At 39.4% G+C, this 18487-nt stretch overlaps 1 protein-coding gene across 1 annotated transcript in view; it reads right to left on the bottom strand.

The window, feature by feature from the left end:
- Positions 1-278: 278 nt before the first annotated feature.
- PPP1CB (protein phosphatase 1 catalytic subunit beta) overlaps positions 279-18487 on the bottom strand; it is a 54987-nt gene continuing 36778 nt past the window's right edge. The window contains exons 7-9 of the mRNA XM_012501474.2: positions 15193-15344; positions 10081-10215; positions 279-4050 (exon numbers count right to left, since the gene is read on the bottom strand). Of these exons, the coding sequence (XP_012356928.1) occupies positions 3946-4050; positions 10081-10215; positions 15193-15344 (392 nt within the window). The 3' untranslated portion in view covers positions 279-3945. The remainder of the gene's footprint in view (positions 4051-10080; positions 10216-15192; positions 15345-18487) is intronic.

Here is an 18487-nt window from a genome sequence, read left to right on the forward strand (position 1 = left end):
CCAGGCTTCACTGAAAAGCCTCCAGGAACAGACCTTGGGTTCCCACCTTTTTGCATATAATATCTGATAGGAATGCTGAACCTATTAGCCTCAAGCAGTTAGTTTGTTCTCTCTTACACACACACACACACACACCACACACACCCTCCCCACCCGCACCCCCTGTTCACTTGCTATCTTCCCCCCGTATACCCCAAACAATGTGGTGTTGTAAGTAAGAGTTCATAACCACATAAGCTAGCAAAGATCCCTAAGAGGAAAGAAGCAAAGATTTATGGTCATTTTTGTAAAAATAAGGTTTAATAAAACATCAGCAATCTGCATGAGAAGGTAAATTACAATGAGAAACTTAAAAAGCTTATGGTCTAAGTCAACCAATGTAGAAGGTAGTGGTTGAAGAAAACAAGCTTTGACTTTTAAAATTTCCTAACCAGGGGATTTATTTAGAAATTCTGGCATTCAAATGTACATGTAAAATCCAATTTAACAGATCAAAATTGTTACACTAAGTTTCACTTAGTATCTAAGTATCCAATCACAATTGCATCTAAGTTTCACTTTTGTTTAAGAAACATTATAAAGGTAATCAAAACTCTAGGTGTATACTTATATGGAACTAGTTTATTTCCTATTTAACTACTGTTCATTGCGTAAAGTATGTTGTCCCAATTTTCAGCTGTTTTAAGGAATTATAAAACATTGAGATCTACTAGAAAGAGGGACAGCCTACTTCTAAGTGATGCCACTAGTACAATCAGGCTTGGATTAAGTCTCTTCTCAGGGGCAGCTTTGATTTAGCCATGGACTCACAAGGAAAAACAAGAGGTGGATTTGGTTAGGGAGCAACAGCAAATTCAGCCTGACCACATTCCTACTCTAAACACATTTTCAGCATAAAGATGTAAAAAAATTTTTTTTGGGTTCAAAAGTTATGGTTGCCATGGAGACAAAAAGAATATACCTGAATTTATAAACTGAGATATATTTCAGCTCCTTGGCTTAAAATAATACATCTTTATATTCTTAAGAGACATATCTCAAGATGTTCCTTGCTTTGCCTTGAATAAAAATTTTTTTGAAAAGCGTATGCTTCTCCTGAACACACTCATACTTCAAATTTACCACCTATTTTAAGCTTTAAAATTCTTCTTGCCAGCATTTTTCAGCTAAAAAAAATAATTTCACGAATGTTTAGGTACTTTTTACAATGAAGGGATATGGCAGCATGGATACTGGGTAGCTGGCTAGGCTCTAAATACCTGATGACTCAACGCTTTGCACAAACCAGTCTTGCTGATTATTAAAATGTGTCCCTGGGCAAAATTAAAGCAACGCATGTTAAGGCTTCAAATGCAAAGGACTCACTGTAGTTGATTCTTTCAAGAATAGAAATCGACCATAACTTTGCTTTATAATCCATGTGATACACCACATTATAACAGATAGCTACTGTGTTTCATGATTTCTGAATGTCATAACATTTGGATTAAATTGTATACAAAAAAATCACTAACCTGAAAAAAATCAGAGGAAAGAACAATATAAATTAGTGACACTGGAATTACAGAATAATTTTCTCCTAAGAAACAAAGTTTTATTTATTTCAAGTAGTGTTGCCAAGCAAATATTTGTAAAGAACACATTTTTATGACTGGAGGCTGTTTAAGTGGTTTTAAGAGTGCTTAATAATTTTTAAACATGATAAATTTCCATCCTTTAAATTTAATGACCAATATTAATTAGCTTAAGTAGTGATTATTTTTTCACATTTAGTCTTCAAAAAAAAAAAAAAAAGGATTCCTATTAACCAACATACTTAGTCTTGACCTGGATGAATTTACAAAAGCCAGACGATGGAATACAGATTAATGTGGTTTAATACTGAGATTAATCAGCATTGCCCTTTTTCCCTGCCAAAGGCTTATTTTCTAGACCTGCTTCACTATGACTACTAAAAGAGTACAACTAAAATTTTATTAGAAATCGCTCAGCTTACACACTCCGATCAGGAAGTTATTTAAATCACCTCAGATAAAAGCTTTGTGACCTAACCTAATACATCATATGCAGATCATGAATACTTTCAGAAAAGAATCATTTCAATATGTCAAGGACACAGTATCTATGTGAATAAAATGTGTGCTTAAATGTCTCACTGTAAGGAAAAAAAATCAGTCAGGCTTCATATCAATTAGACAACTTTTACTAAATGAGAAAACTACATTTAAAATGTGCTTTAAAACAAAACGGAATTAGAAAAAAAGACATATGCATTTTAAAGAACTTTTGCACTGTGCTGAAAATGAAATATCTCTTGCAGTAAGTAATACAATGTGCCAATTCATAAAACGTAAGTTAACAGGTTTCTCAATTTAACATTTTCAAAGACGATATTAAGGTCAAAAATGTCACATCTATGGTAGCACATATAGAAGGGCATTATAGATATGATGTCCATCCCTATGAAGCTTACAAATTTGACAATGCTCAATAAAAGCTTTTAGAATCACATCCAATAGTGTCACAGCCAAAGAATCACAAATCTGTGTCCTGTAAGTTCTCTCCTTCTAAAATCTTCATGTTAACTTTTCTAACTCATTGCCGTTTGTTAATACTAACCCTTAAAAAAAAGAAAGAATAGGAAAAGAAAGGCTGCAATAAACTCTTGATCAGGTACAGAAATTATTGCTACTATAGTTCACTACAAAGCATGTCTATACAATATCATATGACCTTTGATTATGAAAAAATCAGAATAAAAATCTTTAGTGACATAAGCCTTACAATCGTATACAACATTCACATGGCAATATTAGACAGTTAAGCACCCAATACCCATAGTTGACAAAATGTCCCACTGACCAGCATTCATTTAAATACATCCTTCATATAGAGGGAGGAAAAAGAGATAGTGTCAGCTTTCCAAGGCTTGTCAAAAAAGGATTCTCATGTACTGTGGATCTAAAAACAAACAACAACGACAACGACAAAAAAAAAAAAAAAAAAAAAAAAAAAGAAAAAGAAAAAAGAAAAAGAAAACCAATGCAGGTGAAGGTGTTACCAGGAAGTTAAGCATGCCAAAAGGTGTTCCGTGCGAATGAAAACCTAAAGCCAAGGTACCACATAATCACATTACCAACTAGTTGGGTAATACTATATGAGCCTTATCTTAAAGTTAAATGAAATGCTACTGCACAATAGAGCATCAATAAGTTAAAAATTAGAGTGCACAAATCCAAATCAGTGTCAATTCCTGTATAAAGCAAAATATTCACTATCAGCTGTAAAGTTTACCCAGTCAAACTGTATGATTAAAATCACTGGATTGGACAATGTGCGTATTTTTTTTAAAACAATCAATCTCTAAAATTCCTTTTTAATGTAATGAGTCATAAGTTTTCTTAGTAAGATTAAACAGATATCTAAGTAGATAAGCAAGGGAAAATAATAGTTGGTGAATGTCTGTAAAGCTCTTCCCATATTTCACTTTTAAACATGTTTAGGGAAAAAAATTAGAAGTATTTGCCATTATTCTAGCGAAAAAAAACAAAAACAAAACAAGCTCAAAATAATTAAACAACCAAGCAACACTAAAACCACATTACACAGATGGATCATCATGCTTTCATCTGGTTTAACTATCACATCTAGTTTAACTGGGATGCTTTTCAACTTTAAAAATTGTGATACATGAAGATGTAACTTTAATGGATAATTTTGAATTTGGATTTAACTTTGTTGACTATAACAGAGTATACTTATTACAATACAGTGTAGCACATCTTTCTATTAGAAAAAAATTTAAGATCCTTTACCCGTCTCCTTAAGTTAAAGGTGTGACATCATAAAGGGTGTCAAATGGCTGGATGGTTTTACAGTGCACACTTATATATTATGAAGTATGTCCTTAACAAATCTGATGGTTTCTTTACAGAATTCCTTTCTTCACCTTTTCTTCGGTGGATTAGCTGTTCGAGGTGGAGTGACAGGACGTCCAGAATTCAGTCCACCATACTGGTACTTAGCTTTCTTTTCAGATGGTTTCAATATCTTAAAGTAAATTATTAACAAATAATGTTATTCTTTCATGTACAATAAGTTAAGAAAATTGTTACAATTGTGATTTTCAATAAATGGCATAAACTCCAAAAGTGCAATAAAAATGTAGAATAGCAAAGTTCCATAAACATTTCTTAAAGTGTGCAAATGTCTGAACTTTGTCATTCCACTCATATTTTAATAACAGAAGTACACTAACTCTATCAACTATCCAATCCTTAGATTTAAGTAAAAAACTTTTTAAACTTAGTGTATCTCTGTTGTGAGGAAAAGAACACTGGTTTAAGAGTCAGAAGATCTATGTTGTCATCATAATTCTGATATAGTAACTTAGGAGGGTAACTAACCTACAAGTCACAAACCCTTCAGACCTTATTTATTTACGTATAAATAGATCTTTTTACTTAAAAAATAGCTTTATTGATACAAATCTAATTTTAGAACATTTCTGTCACCCCAAAAAGAAAGCTTGTTCCCATCAGCAGTCACTCCCCATTCCTGCTCTCCACAGCCTCTAACTCTAACCAACTACTAATCTACTATCTGTCTCTATAGAATTGCCTATTCTGAACATTTCATATAACTGGCATCATATAATATGTGGTCTTTTGTGACTAGCTTCTTTCACTCAGGTTTTCAAAACCAGTTTTGAAGTATCAGTCCTTTATTTCTTTTTATTGCAGAGTTGTACATTGTACAGTCCATTGTATGGATGTACCACAGTTTATTTATCTATTCAGTAGCTGATGGACATCTGAATTGTGTGAATTTTTCGGCTATAAGGAATAATGCACATTTATTTAACAGTTTTTGTGTGAACATGTTTTCATATATCTTGGGTATATACCTAGAGGTAAAACTGCTGCATCATATGAGAACTCTATTCCCACCATTAATGTATGAAGATTCTAATGCCTCCAAATCCTTGCCAAAACTTGATACAGTCTGGCTTTTTTACTATACTCATTCTGGTGGATGTAAATAGAGCTTTAACCTACATTATACATAAAAAAGTCATGATTTTCCAAAAATAAAACAGTATAGACTTACAAAGTATTTTTAAAAAACTATTTAGAACATAATAGTGCCTCAGTGAAGAGAATATATTAATCCAACACCACTATGACAACTGCTGGAAGGATAAGGTATGGTTACTACATTTAATCTGTAAATGAGCGATCAACCATTTACCATTCAATTGTACTAATTGATGGAAACAGTATATTATGATAAAGAGAAAGAGGAATGGGAAAGCCCCAATGCATTTTAAGAGAAATATAGTATGTGTACATCAAAGACATAGGATAGCCTTTTTTTTTTTTTTTTTATTATACTTTAGGTTTTAGGGTACATGTGCACAATGTGCAGGTTTGTTACATATGTATCCATGTGCCATGTTGATCTCCTGCACCCATTAACTCGTCATTTAGCATTAGGTATATCTCCTAATGCTGTCCCTCCCCCCTCCCCCCACCCCACAACAGTCCCCAGAGTATGATGTTCCCCTTCCTGTGTCCATGAGTTCTCACTGTTCAATTCCCACCTATGAGTGAGAACATGCGGTGTTTGGTTTTTTGTCCTTGTGATAGTTTACTGAGAATGATGTTTTCCAGTTTCATCCATGTCCCTACAAAGGACATGAACTCATCATTTTTTATGGCTGCATAGTATTCCATGGTGTATATGTGCCACATTTTCTTAATCCAGTCTATCGTTGTTGGACATTTGGGTTGGTTCCAACTCTTTGCTATTGTGAATAGTGCCACAATAAACATACGTGTGCATGTGTCTTTATAGCAGCATGATTTATAGTCCTTTGGGTATATACCCAGTAATGGGATGGCTGGGTCAAATGGTATTTCTAGTTCTAGATCCCTGAGGAATCGCCACACTGACTTCCACAATGGTTGAACTAGTTTACAGTCCCACCAACAGTGTAAAAGTGTTCCTATTTCTCCACATCCTCTCCAGCACCTGTTGTTTCCTGATTTTTTAATGATGGCCATTCTAACTGGTGTGAGATGGTATCTCACTGTGGTTTTGATTTGCATTTCTTCTGAGAATAGCCTTTGCAAAAGCAAAGTACTGAAGCTGTTTTACTCAGTGAACAAGAATGATTTGTAGGAGCACACTGAAGCTAAAACTGGCCTCTTTTAAAATGTAAATGTTGAAACCAAAAGTTGGTTCTTCAAAAGAATAAACAAGATAGACTGCTAGCTAGATTAAGAAAAGATCCAAATAAGCAGTCTGAAATGAGAAAGGTGACATTACAACCAACCCCACAGACATACAAAGTATCTTGAGATTATAAACACCTGTGCACACAAACTAGAAAACCTAGAATAAATGAATAAATTCACAGAAACACGCACGCACTCCCAGGAAATGAATAAATTCATAGAAACACACATGACCTCCTAAGAAATGAATAAATTCATAGAAACACACAAAACCTCCCAAGAGATGAATAAATTCACAGAAACACACACAAACTCCCAAGACTGAACCAGGAGGAAATTAAAATCCTGAACAGAACAATAACAAGTTCCAAAATTGAATCAGTAATAAAAAAACCTATAAACCAAAAAAAGCCCTGGCCCAGAAAGATTCACAGCTGAATTATATCAGATGTACAAAGAGCTAGTACCAATCCTACTGAAACTATTCCAAACAATCCAGGAAGAGGACCTCCTCCCTAACTCAGACTACAAAGCCAGCATCATTGTAATACCAAAACCTAGCAGAGGCACAATGAAAAAAGAAAACCTAAGGCCAATATCCCTGAACACAGATGCAAAATCGTCAACAAAATACTAAAACTGAATCCAGCAACACATCAAAAAGTTAACTCACCACAATCAAGAAGGGTTTATTCCTGGGGTGCAAGGTTTCAACATATGCAAATCAATAAATGTGATTCACCTCATAAACAAAATTAAAAACAAACACCATATGATCACCTCAATAGATGCAGAAAGGCTTTCAATACAATTCAACATCCTTTCATGTTAAAAACCCTCAACAAATTAGGCATCGAAAAATTAGGAACATACCTCAAAATAGTAAGAGCCATCTGACAAACCCACAGCCAACATCGTACTGAAAAGGGAAATGCTGGAAGCATTACCCTTGAGAACTGGAATAAGAGACTAGGATGACCATTCTCACCACCCCTATTCAACAGAGTACTGAAAGTCCCTGCCAGAGTAATCAGGCAAGATAAAGAAATAAAAGGCATCCAAATAAGAAAAGAGGAAGATAAACTATCTTTACTGACAATAATGATTCTATACATAGAAAACCCCACAGACTCTGCCAAAACGTGCCTGGAACTGATAAACAACTTTGATAAAGTTTCAGGATACAAAATCAATGTATAAAAACCAGTAGCATTTCTACACACCAAAAACATCCAAGCTGAGAGCCAAATCAAGAACTGCATTTACAATAGCCACAAAAAGAATACCAAGGAATACAGCTAACCAAGGAGGTGAAAGATCTCTACAACTATAAAGCACTGCTGAAAGAAATCAGAGATGATGCAAACAAATGGAAAAACATTCCATGCTCATGGATAGAAGAATCAATATTGTTAAAATGTCCATACTGCCCAAAGTAGTTTACAGATTCAATGCTCTTCCTATCAAACTACCAATGTCATTTTTCACAGCATTAGAAAAAAACTTTTCTAAAATTCGTATGAAATTGAAAAAGAGCCTGAATAGCCAAAGCATCCTAAGCAAAAAGAACAAAGCCAGAAGCATCACACTACCCAACTTCAAGGTACACTATAAGGCTACAGTAACCAAAACAGCATGGTTCTGGTACCAAAACAGACATATAAACCAATGGAACAGGATGGAGGAGCCAGAAATAAAGCTGTACTCCTGCAACCATCTGATCTTGAACAAAGTCAACAATAACAAGCAATGGAGAAGAGATTGCCTATTTGATAAATGGTGCTAGGATAACTGGCTAGCCATATGCAGAAGACTGAAACTGGACCCCTTTCACCATATACAAAAATTAACTCAAGATGGATTAAAGATTTAAATATAAGACCTCACACTATAAAAACTCTAGAAGAAAACCTAGGAAATACCATTCTGGACACTGGCCTTGGGAAATAATTTATGACCAAGTCCCCAAAAGCAACTGCAACCAAAACAATGATTGACAAGCAGGACCAAAATAAACTAAAGAGCTTCTGCACAGCAAAATAAACTATCAACAGAATAAACAGACAACCTATAGAATGAGAGAAAATACAAACTATGCATCCAACAAAGGTCTAACATCCAGACTCTATAAGGCACTTAATTCAACAAGCAAAAAACAACCCCATTAAAAATGGGCAAAGGACATGAACAGACACTTCTCAAAAGACAAACATGCAGCCAACAAATATATGAAAAAATGCTCATCATCACTAATTATTAATGTAAATCAAACCACAAGATACTGTCTCACACCAGTCAGAATGGCCACTAATAAAAAGTTAAAAGATAATAGATGTCAGCAAGGTTGTGGAGAAAAAGGAATGTTCAAACATTGCTGGTGGGAGTGTAAATTAGTTCAGCCACTGTGGAAAGCAGTGTGTAGATTTCTCAAAGAACTTAAAACAACCACCGTTCGACCCAGCAATCCCACTACTTTGGGTATGTACAAAAAAAGACAGGCATTTGTATGTTAATCACAGCACTATTCACAACAGCAAAGACATGTAATCAACCTAGATGTCCATCAACAGTGAACTGGATAAAGAAAATGTGGTACATATACACCATGGAGTACTATGCGACCATAAAATTAAGGAAGGAAATCAGGTCCTTTGCAGCAACATGGATGCAGCTGGAGGCCTTTATCCTAAGCCAATTAATGCAGGAAGAGAAAATGAAATACCACATGTTTTCACTCATAAGCAGGAGCTAAACACTGGGTAAACATGGACATAAAGATGGCAACAATAGACACTGGGGACTACTAGAGTGGAAACAGTGAGGGGGGGATGCGAAATGAAAAACTCTTATGCTCACTACCTGGGAGATAAGATCATTCATACCCCAAACCTCAGCAATATGTAATTTACACATGGAACAAACCTGCACATGTACCCCCTGAACCTAGTACATATATAAATTGTAGTAATAAAAATATTATAAGAAAAGTGGGCAAACAACCCCCCGTACATGGTATACAATGTGCTTCCTCAAAAGAAGAAAAAAAATAAATAAATGTTCCTATGACATAAATGGGTAGTTTAATATTATTTTGAAAGTTTTTTTCCTTAGGAAACCTTTTTTTTTTTTTTGAGGCCAAGTCTCGCTTTGTCGCCAAGTCTCACTTTGTCGCCCAGGCTAGAGTGCAGTGGCGCAATCTCGGCTCACTGCAACCTCTGCCTCCCGGGTTCACGCCATTCTCCTGCCTCAGCCTCCCAAGTAGCTGGGACTACAGGTGCGTGCCACCATGCCCGGCTAATTTTTTTGTATTTTTAGTAGAGATGGGGTTTCACAGTGTTAGCCAGGACGGCCTCGATCTCTTGACCTCATGATCTGCTCACCTTGGCCTCCCAAAGTGCTGGGATTACAGGAGTGAGCCACCGTGCCCAGCCAGGGAACTATTTTACTTTATTTTCATCCGAGTTTGTAATTCTTTTCCCAGTGTCTGTTCCACCCATTTACTTTGCAAAAGAAAACAAAAGCCTAAACTATTCATTACATTCAGATTTGTTTAGTAAGCCACCATTCAAAAGGTCATAGAGGAATTTTAACAATTTGAACATCTGAATCAAGAATGACTGACGTAACTTAGGTTCCCTAAAACAGTCATATTTGATATATACCACAAATGCTGGAAACTTTGTGACTGAAAATAGAAATATCTAATGAGTTTGAGTGGTAATCACTTCTGAATTAAATAGACTTACAACACTTGCTCAAGGAAAGTTCACAAATCTAAAACGAATTCTGATAATAGTTTTTATTAATTTCTAGTTCTTATATATTTATGTTTACATCATACCTGAAATGAACACATCAAAGTTTCATCCACACTCATCATTCCACCAGCATTATCAAACTCGCCACAGTAATTTGGGGCTGAAAATAAGGTTACCAACTGTCGTTTAGCAAAAAATTCATACCCATCTTCCACCACCTGTCAAAGGAAATGTCAGAAGAAAAAACATTTATTGGTAGGTAATTCTGAACCATCTATACTAATTAAAATTAAGGTGGCAAAGACTGTGCCCCACCTCACCCCCAAACCACAGTGTTTTGTTTTGGAAGTTGTGATTTTTATTCTTAAACTTTGCTTAGAACATTAAAATTGGTGTGCCTTTTCTATAATGGCAACAATTTAGCTTAATTGGAATAATAAATTCATCACTCCTGAAAGCTTAAAAATCATGCCATTTGCAAGGCTCCCCATGAAGCAAAATATACTAACAGGCATCATGACTACAGGGAGCTGGGACACTAAGTACTTTTTTTGTTTTTAAGTTTTAAATTTAATTTTATTTTAATTAATCTACATGTTTTTCAGAGGGACATCGATTATTACTTTGATGAGGGCATTATAATCCAACTACAGAATCCTTAATTAAATGAGCAACAACCAGACAATGAACGACTTTGCAAAGAGCTTACTTCTTGCTTTGCTTTTAAAATATCTATTATTATTATATGGCTACACACTGAAAACATTACTGGCTACACACTGAAAACATTACTAAGTTGAGTTTAATTTACACAGATCATGCTCCTTAAATTAACTGCCAACAGACTGTATTTTTATTTTTATTTTTTGAGATGGAATCTTGCTGTCAACCCAGGCTGGAGTGCAGTGGCATGATCTCGGCTCACTGCAACTTCTGCCTCCCAGATCAAGCCATTCTCCTGCCTCAGCCTCCCAAATAGCTGGGATTACACACACCCACCACCAAGCCCGATGAATTTTTGTGTTTTTAGGGGAGATGAGGTTTCGTCATGTTGGCCAGGCTGGTCTCAAACTCCTGACCTCAGGTGATCTGCCCGCCTCGGCCTCCCAAAGTGCTGAGATTACAGGAGTGAGCCACCGTGCCTGGCCTTGATGAGTCAACATTTCTAGAACCAGTTGTCAATTTCTAAGTAATTTAAACAATTTTTCTCTCAGTCTACAAATTTAAGGTATGCAATAATATGTAAATATTTTATATTTATTTACGGTGGGCAAGATTACTTTTAAATATATTTTAGATATCTTTTAATTAGCAAAATTATCCACACCACTTGCTAATATAAAAAAGCAATTACAAAGGCATTTACTTATTAAAATAACTCCTACCTCAGTACTAGGAACATACTTCTGTTGAAATTACCTTATGGTACAATTTAGATGAACCTTTTCTCCTAAGACCATAGCCACCTTATCTAATCCCTGTGACCCCTGCTCCACATAGCAAATGGCACTCATGTTTTTAATTGTTTCTGTGTGTATGTGTTTGTGTGGAGACAGGGTCTCGCTCTGCTGCCTAGGCTGGAGTGTTGTGGTACAATCTTGGCTTACGGCAGTCATGACTTCCTGGGGCTCAAGAGATCTTCCCACCTCAGCCTCCTGAGTAGCTGAGACCACAGGCGTGTGCCACCATGCCTGGCTAATTTTTTTGTATTTCTTTTCTTTTTTTTTGAGGCGGAGTTTTGCTCTTGTTGCCCAGGCTGGAGTGCAACGGCGTGATCTCGGCTCAGGGCAACCTCTACCTCCCAGGTTCAAGTGATTCTCCTGTCTCAGCCTCCCAAGTAGCTGGGATTACAGGCATGTGCCACCATGCCCGGCTAATTTTATATTTTTAGTAGAGACGGGGTTTCTCCATGTTTTTCAGGCTGGCCTCGAACTCCTGACCTCAGGTGATCCAACCGCCTCAGTCTCCCAAAATGCTGGGATTTCAGGCGTGAGCCACGGTGCCCAGCCAATTTTTTGTATTTTTTTGTAGAGACAGGGTTTCGTGTTTCACTGTGTTGCCCAGGCTGGTCATGGACTCCATGTTTTTAGTTCTTGGTTTTTTACTTTGCTTACTTGTTCATTCTTTCAAATTTTCTTTTTTAAAGGGAATATTTCTAGAATTTTAGAGACAATATTTGAAAATAAGCACAACAGGAGGATTTTGGCAGTTTCTGGAAAACAAAGGACCATGCAAACTAGTGTAGTTCAGAAACCTGATTTTGAAAAATCATCATTTATTTTTGAAAAGACCAGTGAATGAAGATCTATGGCTGAAAAAAATTGATTATCAGGGGTCATTTTAGTTAGGAACCTTAGCAATTCTGCCTTGTTATCTAATAGAAGGCATATTTATCAAAATCATAAACACAGATTTACTGATTTAAAAAACTGTTTGGCCGGGCGTGGTGGCTCACGTCTATAATCCTAGCACTTTGGGAGGCCAAGGTGGGCGGATCACAAGGTCAGGAGTTCGAGACCAGCCTGGCCAACATACTGAAACCCCATCTCTACTAAAAATACAAAAACTAGCCAGGCTAGTGGCGTACACCTGTAGTCCCAGCTACTTGGGAGGCAGAGGCAGGAGAATCGCTTGAACTCAGGAGGTCGAGGTTGCAGCGAGCCGGGATGGCGCCATTGCACACCAGCCCGGGCAACAGTGTGAGACTCTGTCTCACAAAAAAAAAAAAACAAAAACTACTTTGCCAAAAGCAAAGGATATGGGAACATGACCTCATTTCAATGGAACCACCAAGAAATCCTGCTAAATAAAAGTGGCATGTAATATACAATATGCAAACAATGAAAAGCCAGTCATTTTTATCACTTAGGATCAAAGAAAGAGGCAGCAGTAGTAAGTGTCATGGGGAGTAAAGCTCCAGAAAAAAAGGGAAGTACTGTGGAACAGCATATACTTAATTAAATATGCTTTTATTAATTTATTCAACACTATGTGTGCATGATACAATATGCTACAATGTCAGCAACTATACAAAGCAACAGAGATTCAAAAACAAGTTGTGATCCCTTCCTTAGAGTACACAATCTAGTGGTGGTGGACATAAAAGACAACCAAAAGCCCTAAACTGTATAAATGTTTTTATAATGAAAAATTTCAAATATACACAAAAGTAGATCAAGAAGACTTGAATTAACTCCCATTAACTCATCAGCCTAATTCAATACTTTTCATGATTTTGCTACATTTGTTTCATTTATCTTCCCTCTCTCCTTTTCTCTTTGCTGATATTATTTTAAAGCAAATCCCAGCCATGTCATTTTACTTCTACACGCTCAAGTATGCATTCCTGGAAAAACATAGACATTCTTCTTACGTAACAATTAATGATTATGACACAGCTAAAATAACTGATACCGGCCAAGAGCAGTGGCTCACACCTGTAATCCCAGCACTTTGGGAGGCTGAGGTGGGCAGATCACCTGAGGTCAGGAGTTTGAGATCAGCCTGGCTAGTGAAACCCCGTCTCTCCTAAAAATACAAAAATTAGCCGGGCATGGTGGCAGGCGCCTGTGGTCCCAGCTACTTGGGAGGCTGAGGCAGGAGAATCACTTGAACCTGGGAGGCGGAAGTTGCAGTGAGCCGAGATCGCGCCACTGCACTCCAGCGTAGGTGACAGAGTGAGACTTGGCCTCAAACAAAAATAAAAAATTAAAAGATTAAATAATTGATACCTATTACCAAGTCTACAATCAAATTTTCTCTTTTTTTGAGACTGAGTTTCACACCCATTGCACAGGCTGGAGTGAAATGGTACGATCTACACTCACTGCAACCTCTGCCTCCTGAGCTCAAGCGATTCTCTTGCCACAGCCTCCCAGGTAAGCTGGGACTACAGGTGCACGCCACCACACCTGGCTGTTTTGTATCTTCTGTAGAGACGGGGTTTTGTCATGTTGCCCAGACTGGTCTCCAACTCCTGGGGCTCAAAGGATCCGCCCGCCTCAGCCTCCCAAAGTGCTGGAATTACAGGCATGAGCCACTGCACTGAGCCACAATCAAATTCTTCAATGGTCTCAAAAATACTTTTTTAAAGTGTGGTTTGTTCTTATCAAAATTGCCATTATGCACAAAGATCATACAAAAATGAGGCTGGGCACAGTGGTTCACGCTCACGCCTGTCAGATCACTTGGGCTCAGGAGTTCAAGGCCAGCCTGGCCAACATGGTGAAACCCTGTCTCTACTAAAAATACAAAAATGAGCCAGGCGTGGTGGTGCATGCCTGTAATCCCAGCTGCTCCAGAGGCTGAGGCAGGAGAATCGCTTGAGCCTGGGAGGCGGAGGTTACAGTGAGCAGAGATCGTGCCACTGCACTCCAGCCTGGGTGACAGAGTGAGACTCCATCTCAAAAAAAAAAAAATCTAAATCATATCTACAAAGCTTCAAAGAGGCACTGAAAATTTTGTTAGGTTTGCTGTATACTACAAAAACACATTCTTTGAGACTGGGTCTGGCTTTTTCACAAGGGCTGGAGAGCAGTGACATACACATGGCTCACTGCAGCCTTGATTCCCTAGGCTCAAGCGATCCTCCCACCTCAGCCTCCCACGTAGCTGGGACCACAGGTACGCACCACCACACCCAGCTAAATTTTTGATTTTTTTGTAGAGATGGGATCTCATTTTGTTGCCCAGGCTGGTCTCAAACTCCTGTGCTTAAGCAATCCACCCACCTCAGCTTGCCAAAGTGCTGGGATTATAGATGTGAGCCACCACGCCCAGCCCCAAAATATTTCTAAACATTTCCTCTTTCAGGGTGATAAAAGGTTAACAAATCATTAGATTGTTAAGTGTGAGATCCAGGAACTGGCTCTGCCGCCTCTCCTACTGCTTTCCTTGTACAACCCATTTAGCTTTCTTGGATATGTTTCCTCAAAACAAAATGAGAGGGCTTATGTGAAGTTAACAAATAATAAATGTTTAAGAGTCCAGGTGTGGTGGCACAGGCCTATAGTCCCAGCTACTCGGGAGGCTGAGGCATGAGAATTGCTTGAACCCGGGAGGCACAGGTTGCAGTGAGCAGAGATTGCGCCACTGCACTCCAGCCTGGGTGACAGAACAAGACTCTGTCTGCCCCCCGTCTGCCCCCCAAAAAAAGAAAGAAAATAGGAAAAGCTTAAGAGTTTTATATTTCATACCTGATGAGCTCGACAAATCAAATCTAAATCATGACGATTCAGAAATTTACTGACTACATCAGCTCCAAAAGTAAAGGAAACACCACGATCATTTTCTCCCCAGCCTTGCACATCCTTATCTGGATCAGACCATAGCAAATCACAGAGCAAACCTTTAAAGGACAGAAATATAGCAATTAAGAACAAAATTTACAGATTTATAGAATATAGCACATCTACATCAAATTTCGGTTCCTCTCTTGCCCTCTTACCTTTTACTAAACAATGACCATCACTTGCTTAAGTATTCCAGCCTATGTAACTTACACTTTTGTTAAAGCAACCATACAAACCATACAAATATAATCTTCCATGGCCTCTTAAGGTAGTACTTTCCAACCCTTTCCACATATAGGAAATATGTGTACGGCACTTACAGCACAACAATATATGGAAAAGGCTGTTCATCTTTTGGGTAGTTTCTCCATATGAATAACCAAAGAACCCGGTGGTATTTCCTCAATAGTTCATCCTTTCCTTACAGTTCCACGGTTTCTGAGCACCACAGTCTATTCCGTTAGTCTATTTTATTTATCCCTGAGCCAATAACAGACTAGAGCTTTTTAATAAGTCTTTATATTTGGTGGGGCTAGTATCCTCCATTTTTTTTTTTCAGGATTGTCTTGGTTACTTTTTGATCTTTTGTTCTTCCACATAAACATTAAAAACAATTGCCTAATTCCATTAAAAAACTCAATTGTGATTTCACTGGAATTGTATTTGATCTACAGATCATTTGAGGGAAAAAAAAATTTTTCTACTGAGACCCTGAGGATTTTTTTTTTAATGTGGAAGAACAAAATCAGATCAGATCCTTGACTTTGGTAATGTTTGGAGCCTTGGAAAAGAGGTCAGGGTTAAAAATATTTACCTGAATATTATCATCATATTAATGGTAGTGGAAATCTTAAGAGAGACTCAGACCACCTTGGGAATACAAAGTGAGAAGACCAGCAAATGAATTCTGAGGAATTCAAACATTTAATAGGCAGGTAGATAAGGGAGAACGAGCATTAGGTATTGAGAAGGAATGATCAAGACAAAGGGCTTAGTATAGTAAACGTATCCTGAAAGGGGAAACAATCGTCCTAAAGTAGGAAATGTGCCAAGAACAAGCGCAGTAGGATGAAGACCCAAAATGTGCCACTTACAATTAAATCATTAGACCTCAATGCAAGTTTCTTGGTGATTGAGGGTAACAGAGTAGGTAAAAGTCCAACTGTAGTGATATTAAAAGAAGGGTGGATGTTGAGATGGTGATAGTGATTTTCTAAGAATTACAGTGGCTAAGAGAAGATATATATATATATATACATATATTTTTGAGACAGAGTCTTGCTCTGTCACCCAGGCTGGGGTGCAATCTCTGCTTACTGCAAACTCCGCCTCCCGGGTTCACGCCATTCTCCTGCCTCAGCCTCCCAAGTAGCTGGGATTACAGGTGCCCGCCACCACGCCCGGCTAATTTTTTGTATTTTTAGTAGAGATGGGGTTTCACCATGTTAGCCAGGATGGTCTCGATCTCCTAACCTCATGATCCGCCCGCCTTAGCCTCCCAGAGTGCTGGGATTACAGGTGTGAGCCACCACGCCCGGCCAAGAAGATATTTTTTAAAGAGTTAAGTCAGTTTTAAGAATTTTAAATAATCCATAAACATCATAGTATGGTTTAGGAGGAAAGGGCATCTTCATTTTCAGTTACAGTACATCATATCTTGATAGAGGCATTATAAAACCATTTGTAGAATTAGTGGCAATGTATGCAATTTCTATCGTTGATATATCCCAAGCTCCCTGTATGATGTTTTAAGAAATTCACTAGCACACAAAATCCACTGGAATAGTCAGTCTCAATTCTTAAGCCCTTTCTGGTTGAAGCTGACTCTTCAAAAATATACACCCACCCAGTACTTAATAATGCTTTCATACTTTCCAGCCTCTTTCCAGTAGAAAGCTAAGGTATTAAGAATCTGTAATTTCTTTTTCTTTCTTTTTTTTTTTTGAGACAGAGGCTCACTCTGTTACCCAGGCTGGAGTGAGGTGGCGCGATCTCGGCTCACCGCAAAGCTCCACCTCCCCGGTTCATGCCATTCTCCTGCCTCAGCCTCCCGAATAGCTGGGACTACAGGCACCCGCCACCACACCCGGCTAATTTTTTGTATTTTTAGTACAGACGGGGTTTCACCATGTTAGCCAGGATGGTCTCGATCTCAAGAATCTATAATTTCAGTGAGACAATAAAACTGTATAAAATTAGAATATAGTTTGAGGTTTAAGAAACATGACAGTCTGGATGCATTTAAAAAATCAAATAATGGGCCACCCCGTCCGGGAAGAAGTGAGGAGCGCCTCTGCCCGGCCGCCCCGTCTGGGAAGTGAGGAGCACCTCTGCCCGGCCGCCCCATCCGGGAAGAAGTGAGGAGCGCCTCTGCCCGGCCGCCCCGTCTGGGAAGTGAGGAGCGCCTCTGCCCGGCCGCCCCGTCTGGGAAGTGAGGAGCGCCTCTGCCCGGCCACCCACCGTCTGGGAAGTGAGGAGCGCCTCTGCCCAGCCGTCCCGTCTGGGAAGTGAGGAGCGCCTCTGCCCGGCCACCCACCGTCTGGGAAGTGAGGAGCGCCTCTGCCCGGCCACCCACCGTCTGGGAAGTGAGGAGCGCCTCTGCCCGGCCACCCACCGTCTGGGAAGTGAGGAGCGCCTCTGCCCGGCCACCCACCGTCTGGGAAGTGAGGAGCGCCTCTGCCCGGCCACCCACAGTCTGGGAAGTGAGGAGCGCCTCTGCCCGGCCACCCACCGTCTGGGAAGTGAGGAGCGCCTCTGCCCGGCCACCCACCGTCTGGGAAGTGAGGAGCGCCTCTGCCCGGCCACCCCGTCTGGGAAGTGAGGAGCGCCTCTGCCCGGCCGCCCCGTCTGGGAAGTGAGGAGCGCCTCTGCCCGGCCGCCCCGTCTGGGAAGTGAGGAGAGCCTCTGCCCAGCCACCCATTGTCTGGGAAGTGAGGAGAGCCTCTGCCCGGCCACCCATCGTCTGGGAAGTGAGGAGCGCCTCTGCCCGGCCACCCACCGTCTGGGAAGTGAGGAGCACCTCTGCCCGGCCACCCCGTCTGGGAGGTGAGGAGCGCCTCTGCCCGGCCGCCCCATCTGTGAAATGAGGAGCGCCTCTGCCCGGCCACCTATCGTCTGGGAGGTGAGGAGCGCCTCTGCCCGGCCACCCCGTCCGGGAGGAAGTGAGGAGCGCCTCCGCCCGGCCGCCCCGTCTGGGACG

This window comes from Nomascus leucogenys, chromosome 19 (assembly GCF_006542625.1).
Source record: "Nomascus leucogenys isolate Asia chromosome 19, Asia_NLE_v1, whole genome shotgun sequence".
Classification (NCBI taxonomy): domain Eukaryota; kingdom Metazoa; phylum Chordata; class Mammalia; order Primates; family Hylobatidae; genus Nomascus; species Nomascus leucogenys.